The 25,348-nt window shown below is 43.0% G+C and overlaps 1 protein-coding gene across 1 annotated transcript; it reads left to right on the top strand.

Annotated features, from left to right (window-relative positions):
- The first annotated feature begins 2,037 nt into the window (after positions 1-2,037).
- On the top strand, positions 2,038-24,573 carry ALDOB (aldolase, fructose-bisphosphate B). Its single transcript, XM_030829870.2, has 9 exons — positions 2,038-2,166; positions 15,613-15,734; positions 16,532-16,743; positions 17,780-17,834; positions 18,778-18,938; positions 19,833-19,916; positions 20,789-20,963; positions 21,381-21,580; positions 23,894-24,573. The coding sequence occupies exons 1-9, from the start codon at positions 2,060-2,062 to the stop codon at positions 23,987-23,989; spliced, it is 1,212 nt and encodes a 403-aa protein (XP_030685730.2). The 5' UTR covers positions 2,038-2,059; the 3' UTR covers positions 23,990-24,573.
- The last annotated feature ends 775 nt before the right edge of the window (positions 24,574-25,348 follow it).

Consider the following 25,348-nt stretch of genomic DNA (forward strand, 5'->3'; position numbering starts at 1 on the left):
TCATTTGCAAATATTTTCTCCCATTCTGAGGGTTGTCTTTTGGTCTTGTTTATGGTTTCCTTTGCTGTGCAAAAGCTTTGAAGTTTCATTAGGTCCCATTTGTTTATTTTTGTTTTTATTTCCATTTCTCTAAGAGGTGGGTCAGAAAGGATCTTGCTGTGATTTATGTCATAGAGTGTTCTGCCTATGTTTTCCTCTAAGAGTTTTATAGTGTTTGGCCTTACATTTAGGTCTTTAATCCATTTTGAGCTTATTTTTGTGTATGGTGTTAGGGAGTGATCTAATCTCACTCTTTTACATGTAGCTATCCAGTTTTCCCAGCACCACTTATTGAAAAGGCTGTCCTTTCTCCACTGTACATTCCTGCCTCCTTTATCAAAGATAAGGTGACCATATGTGCGTGGGTTTATCTCTGGGCACACAACTATTTTTGATGATGGCCCTCAAGCAAGTCAGATGGTCTCACACTGAAAGCACACTAGTGCTATTTACCCAGAACAATTCCAGCAGCAAAGATGTAGGACTGGGTATGCAATGTGCCCATTCTCTGTACCTCTGATATCATCAAACTGGATGGACTACATATTCTTCAAAGAATCCCTTCCTAATATTTCTTTCAGGTGATCTTTTGATAAATAATCAGGGGACTGGAGCCCAAGTTTATACTCCTTTTTTGTGGGATAAAGATCTCTCTGTATATATAAACAATCAAGGTAGGTGTGGGACACAGCCTCTCAGAGGCCACGAGAGATCCAGGCTACTTCTGTAATTTTAAACTTCCAGTAAATATATTGAAAATGAAGAAATGGCAAAGCCAGAGTTACCAAATCTGTTGTATAATTTGAATGCATACATTTAGTAAATTAATGTTTTGAACACGTACACAAAGAAATAACTGTGTGTCTAACTCATTTGGCAATAACATCTAAAGGGAATCTGAGGTCTTTCTTGAATGTGAAGCTCAGCCCCTCCTGGCCTCTGGCACTGGTCCTGGTGAAAGTTGAGGAATCTGTCGGGATGAGCCTAAATAGGAGACCAGCCTTTCCTCAGCAGAGAACCACAGGTGTGGAAGCCAATACAAAAATTGTTTTATTCATGTTAAATGGGTGCCTGAAATGCCAAAAAACGTGCAGTCTGTACGTTAATGGCCACATAGTTCTAACTTTGGCTGGACTCCCTCCTCGGCCAAGAGAAAAATCTCCTTGATACATACCTAAATTAAAACAATGCTATTCCTGGCTTTCACAGGCAAACATGGGGAAAGGTCACTCCTGTGTGGGCTGGATTTTTACAACCCAGTTTAAAGGAGGTGGAAGTCTATAAAAAAATAACCTAAGGGGCTTCCCTGGTGGCGCAGTGGTTGAGAGTCCGCCTGCCGATGCAGGGTACACGGGTTCGTGCCCCGGTCCGGAGGATCCCACATGCTGCGGAGCAGCTGGGCCCGTGAGCCATGGCCGCTGAGCCTGCGCGTCCGGAGCCTGTGCTCCGCAACGGGAGAGGCCACAGCAGTGAGAGGCCCGCGTACCGCAAAAAAAAAAAATAAATAAAAAATAACCTAAGGTTCAGAATTGTCCATTTCTTCCCTTGCCTTTCTTCCTGGCAGGATTAGCTAAACAGGGCCACCATCTGTCCTGGTCATGCCTCGCTCAAGAAAATGAAATTACATCATCTGGTATAAAGGAATACTTGTCCTTTGTTAATTCTCCACTGGTGTTTTCTGGTTCTGTTTCACTCTCAGTCACAAAGAAGAAGGGCGGTGGGCGGGGGGAAACAGGCCCACGGAAGGGTTGCCTGTCCTCGCAGCCTGTCGCCCACCTTGGTTCCGCGCCAACAACACGCACCGGAAGTTCTGTGTCAGAGCAGGAAACTTGCCACAGACCCACCTCCGGTGAGTGCATCCGCATTTCCGGTTTTCCCTCGGAGAGACTACGTTCGTTTTAACTCGCTGGGAAGAGGCTTGCCGCTCTCGTGGCCCGCGCTACACAACCTTGGAGTATCCTGAAATGAGAAACGAAAATTGTGACGTAACATCAAAAGCGCCATTTAAGGAAGGGGGAACATGATAGGGGAAGTCTCGGGGTTTCGGAGCGCGCAGTCACTAGCAGAGGAGACGGCCGTGTCGATAGCCGAGCAAGTGGATTTGTTTGGAGATACGAAGGTGTCGAGGTGAGCTCGGGGGCGGGGGTGCTGCCTCAACTGGTAGAGTAAGAATAATTCAGACTTCCAAGGGGCGAACTGTAAGGGAAGAAATGAGGGGGAGCAATGCGGGAGGAGAGGAATGGAAACTGCGGCATCTGACCTCTGGTGGGAGTTTTAGAGGACTTGGGATTAGGGGTGACTCATGCTCAATTTAAATTGTCCCGTGGCCGCCGTGTAATTACCCTTCCTCTCTGCAAACCTTTAGGTATGTCTGCTGTTAAATGAGTTAAGCAAGGAGGCCATGAGACAGAGCTGGCTCTAATGCCGTAGCACGTGTGTAAGCAAGCCAGAATCTAAACCTGTAAGTGCCTCAAGGTTAGGAAATCGAAACCTAAGGACAACCAGTCACAACCAACCAACTAGGCTTTAAGCTATAGGCCGTCAATAAATTCCTTACTTGGCTTCCACACTTTCTCTATAAAAGTTTTCCCCCAGCTCCCTTCTGCAGGGCGCTTCTAACCACCTGGCATTGCTCAGATAAATTCTTAAATTTTTAATCTTCCTCAGTTTATCTTTTAACACTACCGAAGAGCTTTGTGCAAGTGAACTTTTTGCCTGTTTTTGCCTTTTTATGGAAGTTTAATGAAGGAGTGGAGCTCCCCGTCTAGGTCACCAAGGCTTGGACAGGGCTGGTGCACTGGGGCTGGAGGGATGATCCGTATGCTTGACTGAACTGTTAGTGAAAGGAGAAGCTCTGAGCCAGCGTGACCTTCATAAATTCCCAGAGCCCCCTTGGGAAATTACCTCGAATTGGGGGAAGGCATTGGGCTTTCTGTGGGTTATAGAATGGAGGTTTGAGCCAACTGTATGTGGATCTAAAAAGGCAAGGAGAGCAGAGCTGAGATCTCAGTTATACATACTTATTTGTGGTCTTCCCTACTCTTTCCTACTAGACCCAAAAGGGACCTTCAGTTTTGCAGAACTGCTATAGGCAGCTAACCTCATAGGTCTGGGCTGGATGTGGGAGAAGTTATGAGGGAAAGGACCCTAGAGACATGCCTTTGTGGGTGGGGGAGAGGAGAAGACATGGAAGAAAATGACTGGCAAGTTTACCTGCACACATGTGAGCAAGAGCTCTAGCAAGAGGTAACTCTTGTTTTCTCTGACTGTTGCATTCTAGAATATAATTATTTTTAATAAGTGACTGCCTTTTCTCTTCCCAGTTTTTTAAGTGACAGTTTTTACATTCCTCCCTGGGATGAAAGGTCTCTGTTCTCACTTGGCAAATGGCCAGAGGGGGGCCAAAAAAATGAGAGGGAGAAGAGGGTAGGCCTCGGGCAGGAAGCAGATTAAAAAAGGGTGAATGCTCCCCTTATCCCCCACTACAGGGGAGCCAGGGCATCTGCTGCCTGGTCACGACCATTCGGCATGCAGCCTCCTCTGCTGGGGTGCCGGTGATTGGATGAGGACCTCTCTAGGCTCTCTGCCACAGAGATAATTTGTTCCAGCCTATCATTTACACCTCCATCTGGCAGCCCAGCAGGACCTAGCATGCCTAGGAGTCAGCTGTGCCACAGAGGACAGGCATTCAGTGGCCATGGGGCAGGCCAGTCATGCGTCGTGAATGGTACGGCACAGGGGTGCTAATGACGTCAGCTTGTCTGCCTGCCTGGCAGGGTGACGCTTCCTGCCACTCAATCTGCTTCTAACCCCGGAAGCCTGGGTGCATGGCCTTCTCTCTTTATTCATCTCGTCTCCTTCATTCCCCTTTATGTTTTCCACAAATAATGTTGCCATTTTCTTCAGTGTCCTCAAACCTGTTTCAACCTCTCTTCATCTCTTTCGGTGGGTAAGTCATATTTTTCTCTGGTTCACATACTGGGTGAAAAATGCTGTTCCCCATCTACAGTGCTCCACCACCTTCTAAGGGGGAAGGTACCTCTTCTTGGGTATAGGTATGCAACTTTTTTTTTTTTTAAAGAAGATGTTGCGGGTAGGAGTTTATTAATTAATTTATTTTTGCTGTGTTGCGTCTTCGTTTCTGTGCGAGGGCTTTCTCTAGTTGTGGCAAGCGGGGGCCACTCTTCATCGCGGTGCGCGGGCCTCTCACTATGGCGGCCTCTCTTGTTGCGGAGCACAGGCTCCAGACGCGCAGGCTCAGTAGTTGTGGCACACGGGCCCAGTTGCTCCGCGGCATGTGGGATCCTCCCAGACCAGAGCTCGAACCCGTGTCCCCTGCATTAGCAGGCAGATTCTCAACCACTGTGCCACCAGGGAAGCCCGGTATGCAACTTTTGAGATGCACTCAGCATCCAGCTTAATTTTTCTGCATATTAAATGGAGAAAGCTTTTGAGAGTAGGATCCAGGATGAAGGCACAGGAGATGATGAGGTTGGGTGCTGTGGAAGCAAAAATTTTGGAACAACTCCTCTGGTAACAGAAAGAGAGAAGGGAATTTGGAGAATGTGGAGAGGAGAAAAGAATGATGATGATGTAGGCAGTACAAGAGTTGCTGTTTATCCAGTACTTTATTTTTGCCAGTCATTATACTTAACTCTTTTTGTTCATTATTCAGTCCAATCCTCCAACAAAATGTTAAGTTTTATTATTATTCTTTTTCTGCTGAGGAAACTGAGGCTCAACAAAGTTAGAGAACTTGCCCAAAGTAACACAGCCAGGAAGCTCTGAGCTGGAATTGGGAGCAAGTTCTAGCTGGCTTCAAAGTCCAAATCCTTAATGACTAAATTGTATTGATTCGCCAAAAAAATTTATGGCTGGACCTTCAGAAAGGCAGAAAGTTGAGCTTGTAGGTGACTGGATTAATTACCTGGGAGGCTGAATGACCCTGTTCCTCCTTTTGTGAGAGGGTAGGTGACACTGAGGTGGTCACTCAGCAATTGACTGGCCTGCCATCTGCTTATACTGGTTGGCTGCCTGCCCCTCAGTGTCTGGGCCTTTAGTCCAGCTTTCCAGGAAAGTGTAATTCTGGATCTGGTCAGCCTGGCACTCTTCATTCCTAAAGAGTGCTGAGGTGTAATAAACCCAAAGAGCAGGGGAATAAGAGACAAGGAGTTAGAACCAACCAGTTTCTTTCATACATTTTGAGTAATTCTAGTCAATAAATAACCCATTTCAACAGTACTTCCCCAAAGAAAACTTTTTATGGTCTAATTTAAGTTTCTTATATTGTTGTTTAAAACCATTTCCATTGTTTTGGGACAACTGTGTATGTAAAAAACATGCAGTTTGGGGGGAAAAGACCACAGAATATCGCAGCTAGAAGGGACCCCCGCCTTCACTATGCAGATGATGAGTTCAAGGTCCCAGGCTGGCTTTAGAGTCACAGATCTGTATTTCAGTCCCTGCCCTGCTGCTTACTAATGGTGAAATATCTCGTCAGCCAGAGATAGCATCAACTCCCTCCTCTCCAAAACGGTACCTACCCTGGTGATGGATGTAGTGGGGATTAAATGAAGTTTTCTTCCTGAGGTGCCTAGAAAAGGCCCTGTAAGAAGTAACCGCTCAACAAATGGCAGCGCCCTTCCTTGGGCCATGTCATCCAGCTATTCAGGGTAGAGCTAAGGCCAGGACCTTGTTTTCTGATTCTCCAACGTGTGTGTATGTGTGTGTGTGTGTACATGCTGCAGAGCAGTATAATGTCTGCTTCCATGAAGTAACATGGTTTATTACACTTTGTAATTCTATAGCAATCATTTAGATGATATTGTTCAATCAGAGCAACAACGTGGTAGAGTTAGACAGGAATGGTATCACTAGGTCCACTTTACACATCAGAAAAGGGAGACTGGGAGAAGGCAGTTTCCTTCAGTCCCATGGCTAGTCAGGGGTACAACTAGACCACCAGGCAGTTTCACCAAAGAGATAAGGAAGAGTGAAAGAAATGTTATGCTGGAGGTCATAAATGACATAAGTACCTGACAGTCCTGATTAGATAGTGAGAGAATAAATGGACTTTGAGATGATTGAGCAAAAGACCGAGAGAAAACACTGACAAAGCAGTAAACAACCCACCATGAGGGACTAGGGGAAAATGACAGTGGTGGCCACAGCTGACAACAGTGTAACTCTTTCCTGTCAGATAAGTACTGCTCACTCAGCAATTCTGAAATTCTCCAGCCCATTCTTTCCAATTCACTCTGCCTCTGCAGCATCCTAACTGCACATACACATTTCCTCAGGCAAGGAAAACCTCAAGTTCTTTATCACATTTCAAGTTTCAGTTTTCTCTCTAGTCTCAAGGGGTGGTATTCTAAACCCTAGAGTTTGGATAACTTTAAAGTTACTTACCTGAGATACATAAGCATACACAGGCACTCTAGTCTTCCTAGAATACACGGAATTCAGACTTCACAGTGATATAGAAAAAAATCACCATGAGGCAATGCAGGTGATCCCTGACTCTTCCATCCCCATGTCTGCTGCACCCAGATGGCTCTTGCCCCGGGGCTTCATTCTGATGCTTTAAATTTACACCCTCAGATTCTGAGCTTTTAAAAAACCTACCACATTTCTCTTACAAACTGACATTTAATACTCTGTGAATATACCAAATATCATTGGATTGTACACTTTAAATAGGTGAATTGTATAGTATGTGACTTCTTCAGTCAAGCTGCTAAATTAATAAAGGGACCATAAAAGAATTGAAAGCACAGTCTTGAAGAGATAAGTGTACACCCATGTTTATAGCAGCATTATACACAATAGCCAAAAGGTGGAAGCAGCCCAAGTGTCCACAGACCAATGAAGAGATAGGCAGAATGTGATATCTATATCTCTATCTCTATATCCTATAAATGTGATATATATATATATGATATGTATACACACACACTGGAATACTATGCAGCCTTTAAAAAGAAGGAAAATCTGACATGTGGTGCAACATGGATGAAACTTGAGGGTATTATGCTAAGTGAATAAGCCAGTCACAGAAATACAAAACTGTATCATTCCACTTACATGAGATACGTAGAGAAGTCAAATTCAGAGAGAAAGTAGAAAGATAGTCTCCAGGGGCTGGTAGAGGGGGAAGTGGAGAGTTGTTGTCTAATGGATATAAGGTGTTAGTTTTGCAATATGGAAAGTGTTCTGGAGATTGGTTGCACAACAGTGTAAATGTATGAACACTACTGAACACTTAAAAATGGTTAAGGTGGTACATTATATATTATGTGTATTTTACCACAATTTTTTTTAGAAGGGAAGAGGGGGCCGTGGTTCATGTGTACCATTTCAGGGGAGCTGCAGCCTGGATGTCTGTGAAATTCCAAATAAACAGTGATAGAAGAGCTTTCAGAACCTAGTATAGTTTTAGAAAAAAGTAATGGTCATATTCTACCTCTTAATTATTTCAAAGTTCTCTGGGATAAGAATTATAAGACAGTTACTCCAGACTTTTCTGAGATTGATGAGAAAGCATTCATATATTTATTGATTCATTTATTCACAAAAATTGATTGTGTGACTACTGTGCTTTAGGCATGGTGCCGGATGCTGGGGAGACCCACGTAGGTTCTATAGTCTGATGGGCTGAATCAGTTGATATGGAAGATGACCTAGACTTGTAAAAATCCAGACTATCTAGACTTTTCAGTCATGTATCTCATAGAGTCTTCCATGAACACTGCAATAACAACCACTGCCACAACTGTCTCTTGATACTTTCATGTACGTTCTCTTACTTGGTTTGGTTTAATTTGATTCTGACCTCAACCCTCTCCTCCCATCTCTTATAAGTTTCTTGAGAACAGGCCAGTCTTATTCATCTTCTATTCTCTACAAAAGGTCCCTGTAGCTAACAAAGTGCCGTACACACAGAACCTCAATAACAATTTTGTGAAATATGCTGAGATAACAACTAGCCCTACCTCTGTGACCCAGATAGTGACTGCTGGTTTCAGGGTCCTGAAACCATGCCAGCCACCAAAGCAGGTTGCAATACAGTAAGAAAATGTCTGTCCCACAAATTAGAAATGATGTTTTTAAATGTCATGTTGATCCATCCATGGTTCTTCCTTGCATTGTGTAGATGTAGCCCGTTTTTATGAAAGTTCTTTGTCTATAATGTTACTAATACTACAGTGAGTATAACTCTATGAAACATGAGATTTATTTGCAGGTGCAAGTTTGTGGACTCAGACCTCATACTGTGCATGAATACATTTAACTCATGTAAAAATCATATTCAAATTGGAAGTATCTAGAGTGGGGCAGACAGTGGAGAATAAATGAGGCAGTTGTTGGAGGTTTTGAAAGTAATGATCCTGAATGATACCATCTTATTATTGCCTGTGAGAAGAGTCTGCATTCGGAGGCCTCTAAATCAGAATTATACGTTCAGATCCAGTTATTTAATGAAATAACTGTACTAAATCCCTAGTTCTGTGTTGTTTCATTCACCTTCTTAATCAGTTTCTGATGGAGGCATTACTAGCCCATTTTACAGATGGTGAAACTGAGGACTAAAGAGGTTGGGGGATTCCACAATGTTTCACAGCCTCCAAGTCCACATATCATGATATATCAATTTTGAACATTTTACTGAGTTAAGAGACTTAAAAAACTGCAAGCAGGGCTTCCCTGGTGGCGCAGTGGTTGGGATTCCGCCTGCTGATGCAGGGGACACGGGTTCATGCCCTCGTCCGGGAGGATCCCACATGCTGCGGAGCGGCTAGGCCCGTGAGCCGTGGCTGCTGAGCCTGCACGTCCGGAGCCTGTGCTCCGCAGTGGGATAGGCCACAACAGTGAGAGACCCGCATACCACAAAAAAAAAAAACCAAAAAAACACCCAAAACTGCAAGCAGTCTGTGTTCCTCAGGAGTTGCTGTTTCTCTAAGGTCCATTAAGCCTTATCCTTGCTTTACTGAACTTTGAGTTTCAGCTGCACATCAGACCCTGGAAGTGGCCAAATGCTGATGCCATGGGAGCAGCAGCAGGCGGCACCACTCAGGGACAGGTGTACTTATGCTCCTCGGACATGCCTGGCCAGTCTGCTGTTCACGTGCAGCGATGCTCAGCAGATCAGGGCCCTCTAGGTCTGCTGATGCAAGTCATTCTTCCCTGATTAATATAGTTTTAACGTCCAAGGTTATAAGCTGCTGGGAGGTGGAGAGGGAAAGAACTAATCTCTGCAGTCTGAGGTCACCAAAACGTATGCAGCTCTGCTTTAGACCACTGACTTGCAGTGAGACAGGCACTCCCTCTACCTGTCCTGTGACTCTAGGCGAGTTTACTTGACCTCTCTGAACCAAAGTTTCCTTATCCAGAAAGTGGGGCTAATAAACCTTTCCTCAGAGAGGTGCTAAGATTAGAGATCATATATAAAAAGAACCAGGTGCATCACAGAACGTCAAAGAAGAGCTATTATTATTGTTGTCATTGTTGTAACAAGAATAATTAGTACTAGTAGCCTAAGGAAAATTATTTCTACCATATATTTCTCAGCAGGTAAAATGTTTCAGTTATGGTTCTGACCACCCTAGCCCTGGCCCCCAACAATGATCACTAACCCCAGTCTCCATTCTTTCATCAGCATCCTCCTCTTATTCCTCCTTTCTCCTTTAACAAAAATCAAATTTGATGAGATCTCACATGTCCCCAGATCAATCATCTCGGTCTGATGAATCAAGCACCAGGTGGAGATGGGGAAACCAAAACGTGTGCCTTGGGGAGGCAGGTGGAGTCAAGAGAGCTGACGGGAACTTCAGCTGGTCTAACGCTCGATTACCCTTAGGACAGGCCTTGGCCAAACTTCCCCAGACAAATGAGCCTCAGTTTTGTGCTCCAAAAATTTCAGTTTCCTTCAATAATCACCTTCAATGTCTAACACTCTTCACTTATAGAAGCTGTCTGAGCTTCAGCTCTATTTAGACAACCCAGCTCCCTGCTTCTTTTTCCTTCATTTCATTGATATTTCACTCATTATAGTGTTACACTTTATACCATAGAGCACTTTGGTTTTTTAGGGTCTTTTCTCCTATTTTATGAGTTATTCCAAAGGAATGTGTTCCTGAGAATGTATACTTTCCTGTGATCATGGTCATTCCATTATTCTTAGATTCCTCCACTACTTTTATTTGATTATTTGCTTCAGGAAGCATACACTATTTTTATTTGCCTTTTCTTGAATTAGATTTTGGTTTAATGCTCAGAGAAAAAACCCTATAGAATGAACTTGTACCTAGACAGTGCTGTAACTAGGGGAGCTGATGGCTTGCATCAGTCACTTTAAGTTGTATTCTAGTTTTTACCACCTTTAAAGACAAAAATGTACAGGTTGAGAGAGAATGAGAATAGAGTAAAAGATATTGTGTTCTGACATTAAAAACATCAGGGAGCCCAGCTTGGTTTGGGGGAACTGGGAAGGATCTTTGAATGCCTCCTATATGCAGGTACTTTATAAATTCACTTAATGCTCTTGTGAAATTCAGATCCCACTTTAGAGAGGAGGAAACTCAGGCTCAGAGAAGTGAAAAAAACTTGACCAAGGTAATGTGTGTAGTAAGTGCTGGAGCTAAGCTAACGTACTTCCCAGTTCTCCTTGGTGGACTCCAGAGCCCAGTCCCCCACTCACTGCGTTATCGATCCTAATCCTCTGTGTCTCCGTTTCCTCACCTGTAAAATGAAGAGTCTGGATTGAGAACTACAAGGTCTCCAGGTGTCCCTTATAGCTTTAACATTCTGTGAGTACAGAGAGTGTGTGAGCATGACTAGAAGGATTGGCTGTTTATGAGCCAATCAGAGTTATTGGTTAAACACCTCTCTACCAGGCCAAGGTGGGAAGGGGAGGGTAAAAGTTAAAACAAAAAACAAAACAAACAAAAAAAACCCTTGGGTGAGAAGTCTATAAAAACTGTGTGTTCCTGAAGATTCCTCCTGTTTGGCAGCTGCTGCCTCATCCACAGCTTCTGATAGATCTAAGAGCACTCTCCTCTCTCAGACTGTAAGTAAAAGAACTTCCTTTGTCTCTCAGGACTGCACCAGGGAGTCAGGGGTTAATGATAGCGCTAAGCCTGGCGAGGGGAAAGTTTGTTTGCTTTTGTTTTCAGGAAAAATGTGATGGTGGCTGAAAACGTGGTGATCTGCTGAAATGATTGTTTTTCTCCCTACCTCCCCTGGCTCTTTGAGTGGTGGCAAATGCTCAGGATTGATGCCAGCTACCAGTGTTACCTGTAGGAGGGCTCTTCTGAGGCTTTGGCGAAGGAAAAACATCTTGAATACTCCTGTTTGGTTGGGTTCTACTCAATGTTTGAGATTCCTGTTCATTTCTACTCCCTCCATAACAACTGCTTATTCCGATGATTTATTTACTATCTATCGCCTTATGTCATTTTCTTCATTCTCTTCCCACACCTACTAGTACTAGCACTGAAGTTTCTTTGTCACAGAAATGAACTCTTGGCCTGTTTTGTCCTTCGTCTTCACCCACTGCTCAAACGAGAAAATGGAACAGGCATCACAGAGTATAGTCGTCCTTTGATTATGAATTGTCAAAACTTTCCCTTGTTTGATACTTTCTGTAACATTTCCTACTCCGAAGATCCTACAGCTTCAGATATTTGGAATCAAAAGCTGCTGATGTATTTTGGTACATTTGTTCTACTATCTGAAGAATAGGTGAGGATATGTTGCCTTTTAAAATAAACTTCTCTTTACATAGTTACCTAGGGTTCCGTTAGCTAATGTGGATCCAGCAGGGACTCTAGCGCTGCTGCCACCATCACTTTAGCCAAGGCTCATCTGCAGACAACCCAGGCCCAGACTAGACCTGAGGTGCTGGGACAGGGAATGGAGTGTAGTTGCTGTAAACCTAGGAGTTCCTTTGGCTTAGGTGCCAATTTAGAGGAAAGAGCAACACTCAGGTCTCTTTCTGAGCTGCTCCATGTGTGTTCAAAGGCTCCAAGGATCAGGCTGTTCTGGAGCATCTCACTGTACTTACCACTGTGGCATCAGATATGTAACGAAGCTGTGGGCATCTTCCTGCATCTGTCTATAAAAAAGTGCTGCATGCAGTGCCTGACAATCATGGGCTTTCAGTGAATAAGCCCTTCATGTATGTCTTCTTGAAAATCTATCTGCCTTGTACATGGAGAAGCAAATGGATTTTCTACTCCCTTATATTTCTCCAGGAGTTAAATATTGGTATTTTACAAATTATTACATTTTCACAGAACCTCTTCAAAGAAGGCAGAAAGAATTATACTATAGGATTTCATCTGTTATTCTGCTAAAGAAGGATTGGGAAAAGAATTCCGAGTCATAAGCCAGTAGCATGTGATTTACAGTCCTGAAACATCACAACTTAGACGGGGCATCAGACATATTCTTCCTGGGCCTCAATTTCTTCATCTCTAAAGTTAGCAGGGTTGATACAGATATCTCTGAGATCACTTGTAGCTCTGTTTTTCTGTGGTTGCCCTCTATTCATATATGTTTGTACTCACAACCTTCTCCCAGATTTGCATATATATCAATATTACCTGTTAATATATTATGTAAAGTAAATAATGTAATATATAAACTTACTCACTGATAAATCAAACGTTACAAAAAATCCATAAAGTGAACTGTGAGTCACCCCACCCTGTTTCATTCCCCAGGAGTAACCTCAGTGTGGTTATTATCTGCTTATATAGACCCATGAACAGTATGTGTGTATACCATTTTTTTAATTAAAAAAAGGGTGATATTATGCATTGCATACTTTTCTGAAACTTGCTTTATTTTTTTACTTAATCATATAATGCGAACAACTTCCTGTCACACTTTTTAAAAAGTTGGCTTGAGACCTCAGTAAGCAGAGGCTTAGGGGCACAGAAATCATTCTCTATCATTGCCCACTTCCAGCTGGCCTCCTCTCTTCCAGTGGTGAACAGTGGCCTGTGACCCTGTTTTATGATTAACAGGAAAGCAACATTTGTGCTGATGTGGTACAGAACTTTAATCCCTCTGTAGAAGTTTAACTTCTCATAAACAGTATTTGTTCAATTTGACCTTTTCTCTGTTTTTCTTTTCTGGTTGAGTCAGCACACTCAGACTGAAGAAAATAGCTTGGTAGTAAACAGAAATATGGAAGTCCCTTAGGCAATTACTTTTTTAAATTAAAAAAGAGAGAAATACTGATACCTGACATTTTCATAATGCATTATAAAGCCTCTTCATGTTTATCATGCGATTCAACAAATATATTCTGAGCAACTACAATGAGCAGGGTGCTCACAGGTTACATGTGATCCATTTGGCAGTGAGACAACCAGAGCAGATATTATAGCCATTTAATCCATAGTAAGCTAAGACTCAGAGAAGTTACCACCTTGCCCATGGTCCCGGTGAAGAGGAGGCAGAGCTGGTCCTTGAGCCCAGGTCTGTCTGATCTACTTCCATGTGAACGTGTCAGATATTTATGAATTGGTAATGTGATGTGGGGGTAATGATCCACAGCCCAATGATTTTGGGTACTCTGGGGGTGTCATCAAGGACATTAGAGTCATCCAAAGGCCAATTCCTTTCACCAGTCTCACTCTTTACTTGAAAGAGGGAGTACTAGTACTGCCTTTTATCCCAGCTTTGTGCCTTATTAGCTATTTGTCCTTGGACAAATAATTAAACTGTCTTATATTCTTTCCTTATCTATTACATGGCAGAGGGTGGGAGAAGGGGGAAGTCTGACTACCTTTTGAGATTATTGTGAGGAATAAATTTTATAGTGCATGTAAAGCGATTAGCAGAGTGCTTGGCAATAAATGATCATTTGCTATTAATGGGCTATGTTTTCCTTTTGTTTTATTAAGGAAACATCATTATTTTTTTGGTAGTTGTCAATTCCTTTGTGCAGATATCTAAACTGAGAGAAAATTTGTACTTTGGCCTGAAGGTTACCAACCTCAGGTTGGCTTTTATCTGCCATGAAGATCTGGTAGCCAGGTCCAAAGCTAACAGTCCCTGACTACAATTTAGAAATTAATATATAAACAGAAGAAATACTATCTTCAGTTGGCTGGGATGTGAAGGGCCTTGGAAAATCATCTTTAGAAATCATTGCCCACTAACCTGTCCTGGTGCCCCAATGACAGCATCGTGGTTCCATTCCTTGGGGTTAAGTATTGAAGTGAGAGTAGCCACAGTAAGAGCACCATTAGTTATACCGTCTCAGGAATTAGTTCAGTAGCCATTGACTTCTCATATCAAGGGACAGAGTTCTGAGAGCCTACCTTGAAGGGATACAGAAAATGTGAAGAAATCAGTTTGCCATGAGAAGGAGAACTGGGTGGGGGACTCTGCCTCATCCTAGCTGGGACCTTGGACAAGTCAGTTAACTTCTCGGAATCTTAGCTTGTTCATTAATTAATGAAGATAATACCTGTCCTGGTTACCTCATTGTCGAATGGATCAAAAGAGAACTGAGGTGTCCCTTGGCTTCCAGAAAGTAGAAAGCAGACACAGGGCATCTACCCTGTGTATGAGTGTATGAGGGGAGAGGAGACTGGGGAAAGGAGGAGGCCACAGGGTTGGATAGGAAATCGCTCAAGATAATCTTTACTACCATTTTTATTCTTTGATAATCCAACCTATGCAAAACCATTCTTTCTACATCCAAGATAAGAGTCCTGTGAGCTTGCATCTTCAAGACTAGCCCAAAGTGGCGGCCGAACACGAGCAATGATCCCCTTCAAATGACCACTGCTAAGAACTTGCTTGGATAGGGGATCTTTGAGCCAGTCTCTCCTTGCTAAAGCAGTGAAGCTGCGAATTACTGGAGCAGGAATCAACATGTGATGTCAGCATCCTTAGAGCTAACGGGAATCTCCAGCCCAGAAATGCTTAGGGAAAATCCTCTGCATCTGCCCCAAACGGTCTCATAGGTGGTTGAATATAAGAAAAAGGAGACATACCCCACCCTCTATGTCTCAAAGTTGAAGGGAGGTTAAATTCAAGGGCAAATAGTGGTTTCTCCTCTCAAGCTTGCTGCCTAGAGAATACTCTGGGGGGACTACAGGCTAACAGAGCAAAGTGAGGAATGGCCGCAGAGGCTGAAAGCCTCACTGTCCTGGCCTCAAGCCATCCAACCCCTGATGGTACCAGGAATCCATAGAATAAAGAGATAGTCAATTACTGCCATGCCCTCTATTTGTCAGATTTAAGTGGATACTCATTAGCTGGTTCGGTCTCAGGATCAGTGATCCCAAAAGTTTCCTGAAAGGCATTCTTTTCAGGATCACCATGAAATTTGTCATCCCACCTTCATCCATTATGGCTAATCGCAGCTACTTAGGCTTAAGGGGGAAAAACCCAAAACAGAACAGACCTAATTTATTTAGCCAGTTGTGGAAATGGACCAGAAATGTCAGAGGGGCCTATGGAGCTCTTCTGCACACCTGCTGTCTTGGTCATGAGTCCATTTGAGCGACCCACAGTTCTGTTCACAGCTAACTCTCCTGCACTCTTTTCCAGACCTGTCACCATGGCCTACCAATTTCCGGCCCTCACTTCAGAACAGAAGAAGGAGCTCTCAGAAATTGCCCAGTGCATTGTTGCCAGTGGGAAGGGGATCCTGGCTGCAGATGAGTCTGTAGGTGAGTGCAAGAAGCATCACACAACAACCATACTCTTGATTCTACACTTAGCAAAGGCAACTTGATAATCATATTCTCTTTCCTCTCAGAGGAAGTAAAGGTTTATATGCACAGGAGTGGGAGCGGAAGACTCAGTAAGCATAGACCTTTTGAGTCTTGTCGTTCCAGAAGGCACATTTCTGAACACCAAGCAAACAAGCTCAAGCCCTCCATTTTAAGACCCCCTTGCCAGGGATCATTTGAATCCAAGCTGTAGCAAGGCCAGGAACTCAGTAAGCAGGATGAGACCTCTGCCGCTAATGACAAGTCAGTGTAAAGTCAGCCAAGGAAGGGCACTGAGAGCAGGGAAACGTCCACATCAGGAACAGGGCAGCGCTTGTGACTGAGAGCAGCTCAGGATGGCACATGGGAGAGCTGCGGTGGCCTGCATGGCCCACCATAAAATTATGGAAGCCAGAGAGGTCAAGAGCCTGCCCTACCCCTCCTTCCACTGTCTGTATATCCAGTCAGATCAGGGCTGGACCAGAGAGGCCTGAGGGCCGTGCAGCCCCACTTGGACCCTGTGGTGGCTTCCACCCTGACCCTGACACGACCAGACCATGCACTTCCTCATCAGCATCCTGACAGCAACAACAGTCTTTCCCTGGGGAGACAGAAAACGAGGCAGGAGCTCTGATGATCTGAATAAAAAAGACAGTGTTGCTGTCCATCCTGGTGAGGGTCACTAGTTGGCATGGAGGAGGACGGCAGGGGAGCCCCTGGCTTGCTCCTTATGCTGCCTTTACTCACCCACATAGGCACCATGGGGAGCCGCCTGCAGAGGATCAAGGTGGAGAACACTGAAGAGAACCGCCGGCAGTTCCGCGAAATCCTCTTCACCGTGGATGATTCTATCAGCCAGAGCATCGGGGGCGTGATCCTTTTCCATGAGACCCTCTACCAGAAGGACAGCCAAGGAAGGCTGTTCAGAGACATCCTCAAGGAAAAAGGGATCGTGGTGGGAATCAAGGTGAATGCGTCTCGCTCCCACCTCACCACAGGCCCACTCCCAACACAGTGGCTGAGTCACGGCCAACACGAGGACCACTCTCATCATCTAATTGCTCTTCTCACTCCTTTCCATCATCACCTTCCCACTGAAAACCAGATCCTCTTCTAGACCTTTCCAGTACCCTCTTCCTTCAACCATTTTTCTACGAGGTACTTAATCTCTTTGTGTCTCAATTTTTTCATTTCTAAAATGGGAATAATAGTACCTTCCTCATCAGGTTCTTATAAGGATGAAATGAGTTTGTAAAACAGTTCCTGTCACACCCTTATTATTTAGTTCATGATAGCTGTTATTGTTAAAACACTTACTGTTCTATTGTAACTGGGTCTTCCAAAACTACGTGAACTTCTCGAGTGATCATTAGTATTTGTCAAGTGCTTACAACTCCAAGCACTCATTTACTCCTCCTCACAACCTCTGGAGGTAAACTCAGTTACTATCCCTGTTTTAGAGATGAGGATAGAAAACAGAATTACAACTAGTGTATTTTGCCCACAGCAAGGCAAAATTGGAGCCAGTTCAGGCCCAGACTGTCTACCTCTTGGGCTCATGACCTTAGCCTCTGTTATGCTGAGAGTAGAGGCTGCATCCTTATTCTTCTTATCTCCTGTAATAGCATAGGGCTTGGCATGTGCAGTGCTCAATAAATGTCTCTTGAATAAATGAATGAATAATTTAAAGGAAGTGGCTCTTACATGGCACCTCTGCATCCCAGGTACTAAGAGATTACTTCTTACTTTCCAAGCTCCAGCCCTGTGCTTTCTATACTTTCCCTCCTCTTAGGGTTGACAGTCTTACATTGTTCTTTCCAGGTAACTTCCCTTCTGCTATGGACTGAGTTGTGTCCCCTGAATGCCTAATATACAATACCTTCCTAATTCAACTCCTTGGTTTGTGAAAGATGAGAACTAATATCTAGCACCAAAGGCTCTGCTTGTGTTTTACTGAGATACCTGACACCTGCTAATAACTTGTTAATTATTTATATTCACAGTTAGACCAAGGAGGTGCTCCCCTTGCAGGAACAAACAAGGAAACCACCATTCAAGGTAAGGACATTGCCCACTGATATGAATCATGCCAGTGTATGCCAGAAATGAAGGAAGCAAAGAAGTGATTGAGGGAAAACAAAATATGGATTATCACACTGGTTTTAGAGCCACACACCTGTTCTTCAGCCCCAGCTCCTCTATTTAGTAACTGTGTGCCCTCAGGCTAGTCACTTAAATGTTGTGAGTCTCAGTTAAAATGGGATAACAATATCTACTTTGCAGAATAGTTGTGGGGATTAAATTAGACAATGCACATAGAGTGCTTATCACAGTGTCTTGCACAGAGAAGATATTTTATACTTGGGAATATTATTTTAGAAAAATCTAGCATCAGTAGAGAGGAAAGAGTCCAAGCTGTGGGATCAGACACACTTGGGTTTGAATGCTGCTTCCATCACTTACTGCTTATATAATTTTGCAAGGTACATCACTGCCCAAGTAGACAAGTATGAACCATAGCATTGGATTATCTAAGCAGAATTTGAATCCCAGCTCTGTCAAACTTGGTGAAGTTACTTTACCTCTCAGAGCCTCAGTTTCCAAATCTGCAAAATGAATATACAACTGTGAAGGTTGTGTAATATGACTATTAGGTCATAACAGTATAACAGCTATTAGGTTTGTTATGATTATTAAATGAGATAAGGTGTGCAAAATGCCTAGAATCATGCCTTGGAGCAAAGTAAGTACTAAATAAATATTAGTTCCCTTTATTCTTCTTATCCAATATGTATTATATATCAAAACCATATTTATTAACCCAGGTCTTTTGGCTCAGTACTGGGATGTTCATTTCTTTGCTGGATGTAATATTTCTTTGCCTGGATGTCTTGGGTCCTCAAGCTGTATGACTGAAAGCTAAGCCAAGGGTGAACTTCACTTTATCAGCAGCCCCAGCGGTCAGGGGTGCAAAGAAGCCTTTCTCTCTCGTGACTTGCAGGGCTTGATGGCCTTTCTCAACGCTGTGCTCAGTATAAGAAAGATGGTGCTAATTTTGGGAAGTGGCGTGCTGTGCTGAAGATTGACAACCAGTGTCCATCCCACCTTGCTATCCAGGAAAATGCCAACACCCTGGCCCGCTATGCCAGCATCTGTCAGCAGGTGCTTTTCCTTCCCTTTGGGCTAAAATACAGGAAGCGAAAGCTTTCTTCAAAGCCCATCTTCCTAATTTTACTGTAACCACACATGATCCCCCTCCTTTTCTCTCACCAGTATATCCTGATGGCATTTTTCACTGCTTTTACTAGGTGTAGTAGGATAAGATTTGGTTCCACAAGTCAACTATGAGTCCAAAAGGCAAATGCCATCAAGTGTAGCCCTCTACCAAAGCACTGTAAACTGAGTCTTAAAAGCATAGGCTCTTGAGGGCAGGGCATCTGCTTGTCTATGCTCCACCGCATCCAAGGACATGATCCTCTTAAGTCCCCAGCTCAAGGGTGACAGCTTTGATCTGGTTCCAATTCATATAATTTCTTGGAGGATGGTAGCTTGATGCTAAAGTTTCCAACATACGTTGAAGTGTCTCTGGGATCCAGGTTAAGTCTGATTTGCTTGTGCAGGTGCTATGCTGAGGTTACCTGAGTTCTGGGTACTTGGAGCTTCCCAGTCAGAATTGTAAACTCTGCTTGAATTCCTTAGTTAATTCATACGAGAGGCATCTTTATTGGTGATTTAAGCTTGACAGCCCTAAAAGGGTGACAGCTAGGTTCTGATTTAGCTAGATTAGTCTCTAGAATAAGATATAGAAATTAAGAAAATAAATTGAATTTATTTTACCCCATTTCCAGGAAAACTTTTTTTCCCTCACTGTTCTTTTTTGGCTAAGCCACAAATGCTTACTAGACATCCCATTAAATTTCATTGCCTTTAAGTCACCTATATGTATATCTCCATAAGAGCGTCAACCTTGTACCAATTACAACTGTTAAATAGCTTCTTAAAGAAAGGATCCTAGTGAACAGAGCTTCATTCTGTCCACTCCATTTTCCTTTTTAGAATGGGCTAGTACCCATTGTTGAACCAGAGGTAATTGCTGATGGAGACCATGACATGGAACATTGCCAGTATGTTACTGAGAAGGTAAGTCTTATATATAAAGGTCCCAATGCCAGTTGAAAAATCTGTTTTAAACAACCGTTGTTACTTAACATATATCAGCTGTTATATATGAGGTATTCTACAGTTAGAATCATTGTGTAGCATTGAGAAGGTAAAGAGGTATTATCAAACCTTGTACTTTTTTGGGCACATGGTACACTCCTTATGAAAAAGCACAGGAACTGCATTACCAAGATTAGGGTTTGAGCATCCATGGTCCCAGCTGTGGGACCTGGGGCAAGTCATACTACCTTTTTGGACCTCAGTTCCATTATGTTTAAACTAAGAAACTTTAAAATAAGCTGAGCCTCCCATGAGAAAATATAATTAGAAAGTAATTTTTTCACATGTTACTTTAAATTAGCCACAATATATCTGTAAGAGAGTAAGAGAGTCCTCAGTTTCTCTTCTTGCAAAATGAGGTGGACTGAAATGAGATCTGAAAGCACTTCTGTCTCTAAAATGTTTATTTTTATGATCACTCAGCTTCTATGGGGATGGAGAATGGAGGCCAGTTTACATGTCCCCAACTAACTAAATTAAGGCAGGTTTAACTGACCAAAGGGAGTAATGGGAAGGAAGGAGTGAAGGGCCTCTAGGAAGCAGAGCCATGCTGGTAGTCCATGCGGTGAGCAGTTAGGGGAGGGGCAGCAGGGACAGGCCAACTTGGCTGTGCTCAATGGCTATGGTTTGCAGGCATTACCCTGACTGAGCCTAGGGGCTGGTTGGGAAGCTTTGGCCAAGTAACGTATGGGAATTCCTTCATCCTGCGTCCCTGCAGTGTAGAAGTGTCAAGGTCAGGTAACTCTACGGCTGGTTCTAGGTTTCACCTATTTGGGCCTCTTGTCCTTCAGGTCCTGGCTGCTGTCTACAAGGCCCTGAATGACCATCATGTTTACTTGGAGGGCACCCTGTTGAAGCCCAACATGGTGACTGCTGGACATGCCTCCACCAAGAAGTATACTCCAGAGCAGGTGGCAATGGCCACTGTCACAGCTCTCTACCGTACTGTTCCTGCAGCTGTTCCTGGTAAGGTTTTCTTTCTTCTCTGACTTGAGGTCTTAGTCCTTATTCTTTGAAGGAGTGCCATAAGCATTTGCATTTGTCCAGGAGTAGTCTGCTTCTAGCCATGAAATAGACCTCTGATATCTCACATGCAGCCAGCACTTCCCTCTTGAACTCCGTGATACCACCTATGCTGAGTCTGTCCAAATGCACACAATCCATTGATTTCCTCAACATTTCACTGCCCTCTTATTTACTAAAGCCCTTCTCTCCTTAGTCCAACTAGCTTCAACAAAGGCAAACTAATTTCTCCAACCTAGTCCCATGCAAATCAATTGGAGGAAAGATTGAGACATTACATTTCTTTCAGGCTCCTTCCTTGCTTTTTCAAGCAGGGTACATACTGGGACTAGTGGAGTGGAATGGCTTCTCTCCTTCCAGGCATCTGCTTTTTGTCTGGTGGCATGAGTGAAGAGGATGCTACTCTCAACCTCAATGCTATCAACCTTTGCCCTCTACCAAAGCCCTGGAAACTAAGTTTCTCTTATGGACGGGCCCTGCAGGCCAGTGCACTGGCTGCCTGGAGTGGCAAGGCTGCAAACAAGAAGGCAACCCAGGAGGCTTTTATGAAGCGGGCCCTGGTAAGATGCTACTACCTCTTATCTACTTGATCAAGTGGATACTTGGGGCCTGCTTGCATTGCTTTCTTCAGGCCATGAAGGTATTTCCAGGGAGTTGTCTACCATGCATTTTCAAATGTGGCATTAGAGCTGAGTAGGACGGTTAAGGCTGCAGAGTTTTGAATTATCTGCACTGGTAGTACAGTTGATGATGGTAGATTGAAGGACAGTTTCCACAGAGACACTTTAGAGGGAAGATGAGAGGGCCAAGGAGTGAACCTGGGGCACGTTTTATTTTGGGAAGATGAAGAGGAGAAGCCACCAAGACAAGCAGCAATAATACATTAAGATGAACCAAGGATTCTGGGAACAAATGAATGAAGTTTCAAGAGGTCAACAACAATGCGCTACAAAGAGATTAAAAATTAAGGCAGAGAAAAGGCTGATACTGTCATTGAGGGGCATATCAGTGACCCTCAACAAAACAGGGTCAGTAAAGGAAAGGTGCCCATTCAAGACGCTTGTCAGGAAAAGACACAGAAAGGTTACCAGGAACAATGAGGACAAAAGATGGTATTATTTAGCTACTAAAATTGCTTTTTGAATACCTACTAGGAGCCAAGCACTGGGGTGAACAAAGCAGACACAGCCACCGCCTTCAGGGAGCTTAGAGTTTAGCCAGATAGGAGAGATTGTCACGTTTAACTGTAAAGCAGAAGGAGTCAGAGGAGAGATTAAAGATTAGAAGAGGACAAGGACTTAGAGGAAACAGTACTGCATGAGACTAAATATTAAATATGGGTGGCAGAGTAGGTCTTAGAAAGGAGGGAGAGATAGGAAAGAAGAGACAGAATTGGTTTGGAATCAGGTCTGTAGAGGTGGAGAGATGCAATGGTTGATCACTGATTACAGGTGAGGCCATCTGTTGAGAATGGTAAGGGTATGGAGATTTCAGTCTTTACAGTGGGGAACTTGGAATAGCTGTTGAAGTAGTTGCTAGGAAATTGACCAGAGGTTATGGCCAAGCATCAAGCAAGATGCAGCTGAAATGAGAGTTTGTGGTACATTAACTTAGATCCTGAACGTTCCTAATAGCTCTCTTATGCATGTAGCAAGATTCATATCAACCTAAATGGGAAAGAGCAGGGTTGAAGAATCCAAGTTTAACAGGGAGATGAAACAGTACCAAAATTTGATTGACAGCTTTATTCGGCTTGCTTATGACAGAGGAGACTGGGCAAGGAATCAGGTGTAGCCAGAAGTTTGATGATGAGGCACTAAAGGAAAGGAAGGGTACAGAGAAGCTAAAAAAATCATCTCAGGGGCATAAAGAGGTGTGAGATTTTACAGTAGTGCTTTATCTTATGATGATGGATATGGCTGTGCTGGTGTGTGGCTGATGAGGGGGAAGCTAATACAGCTAATAGGATGGAGGGATTATGAAAGTAAGGCTCAGAAGGGTCATCCACACAGAAGAAGGGATGCTGAGTTTATCATCTAGAGCTGCGGTTCTCAAGCTTGAGCATGCATCCGAATCACCTGAAGGGCGTGTTAAAATGCAGGTGGCTGGACCCAGCGACAGAGTTTCTGATTCAGAAGCTCTGGGGTCAAGCTAGAGAATTTCCATTTCTAACAAGTGCTTAAGTCCATGAAACCTAACTTTGAAAATCACTGTAGATGTAGAAATAAGTCCTGGAGAGATTGGACAATAGCAACAGAGACTTGAAGACGGGGTACTGCTAAGTGGCATTTGAGTATTATTACAGGTTTCATAATTCTTAACTCACCTTCAATTGGAATTTACACAGGGTATCAAATGATATTATGATAACAACTACATAAAAATTACATATCCTTATGGACAAATATAGGTAGAAAATGGAAAATGTATTAAAAAAATTTTTTTTGCTATAGTAAAGCTTTAGCTGCATCTGCTTGATGCTTGACCTTATGTCTGGTCAGTTTTCTAGCAGACTATTTCAACTATTCCAAGGTTCCCAAATTGGGACTGAAATTTCCGTTTCCTTATCACTATATGAGTGAGAAGTTTCTTAACTTGAATTTCTAGTACTGTTGTTGCAATATTGTTAGTACTAAAAAGAAACCTTCTCAGTAACACAAACCTCAGGCTTGCCTGAGAAATGCTCAGAAAACTGGGATAAAAAAAGGAAGTAACATTATAGAAGGAAAGGAATGGTATCAGCAGCAATATTTAGCAAAATCACTGTACAGAGAAAACTCACATGAAGGTGAAGCTGATTTCAAATGAGAAGCAAAGAGGGTCAAGCAGAGGGTTGCTCTAACTCGGTCTCCTCTCTCACACTTGTTTTTTAGGCTAACTGCCAGGCAGCCAAAGGACAGTATGTTCACACGGGCTCTTCTGGTGCTGCTTCTACCCAGTCGCTCTTCACAGCCTGCTATACCTACTAGAATCTGAGGCCGACCAGCCAGGCTCTGGCGCTTCTAGGTGTCTTGGTAGGAGGGCAGAAAGGAAACAACGACCTTTCGACTGACCCTGGAAATTAGACAAAATTAGGTTGGAACTACTGGAAACACAATGCATGTTAAGTTCTTAGACACAAGGAAAAAAATCAGTTATTGAAACCTAAGTCTGAATATCAAGGATCTGATGAAATTTCACACAGTGATTTCCTTACAACACTTCCAGCTCCCCATGGCCCACAGTATCCATCTAAGAAAAGAATAAACTTTAAAACAGTATCAACTGTCCATCCACATAACCAAATGAAACACCTCATAAGCTGAGTGCAGAGAATTGTGTCTTATTAAACAGTCCTAGCAGTGGTAGGTTATGAAGGAGACAGCTACAACCAAAAAAGAAATAAAATGTTCTGCAAACCTTCAGTTTGTATCAGGTTTTACTTTCTGCTCTTGCTTTCAAAGGGCTCAATATGTTTCATTACCTTAGACTCCACAGACGCGACTGATGTTAGTGGTCAGGATCCTCGACTTTGGCTACTCATTGGAATAACCAAAATTTAAAAACCCAGATACTCAGGCCACGCTCCAGCCAAGTTTGAGAACTACCAAGCTAGATTTCAAGTTTGAGGGTATTTAGAAATGAAAGCTATTCATAATGTGAAGCAAGCTACAATGTCAAATGATTTCAAGCAACATATGGAGTGTAATAAAAGAATCACTGTGACTCTGATGCTTGGAGCATTTCCTCTTCAAGTGGCCCAGGTTGGTGACATAGGACTGCATCTTCCTCTGCATATCCAGGCACACTGCCTAGTTTTGCAGTAAGAAATATTCACATAATTATACCTTATTGACTTCCAGTTTTCAGAATTAACCTATAGAAAAAGCATTAAAGACCACCATAGTTACAAGAGAGAATTTAAACATTATAACTTTGGACAATATAAAAGTAATGATTTTGGTGGAAAAAAAAGTAAATGACAGGAGGTGGGAAATCCAGGGGGAGGAGAAGTGAAGGAAAGCAAAGGGAACACTAATTTACTTAGTGGGGAGTCAGGATACTACTTGAAATTGATGGATTAAGAAATAGTGCTTTGAAAAAAAAAACAGTGCTTTAAGTCTATTAAAGTAACAAGGGAAATGGATATAAATCATTAAAATATTCATACCTATAATTAAGATATAGGAGAAGGTAGTAAATTCTTTGTCTTGAAGAGTACAAAGATAAATGGTATTATTTAGAGTAAATAAATTAGGAAATAGAGGCATAAGCATATGATTTAGAATAATAAAGCAGAATTCGTTCAAAAGGACTTCTGAGGAAAAAGACCTGGAAATGGGGCACAG

This window comes from Globicephala melas, chromosome 6 (genome assembly GCF_963455315.2).
Source record: "Globicephala melas chromosome 6, mGloMel1.2, whole genome shotgun sequence".
Classification (NCBI taxonomy): Eukaryota; Metazoa; Chordata; class Mammalia; order Artiodactyla; family Delphinidae; genus Globicephala; species Globicephala melas.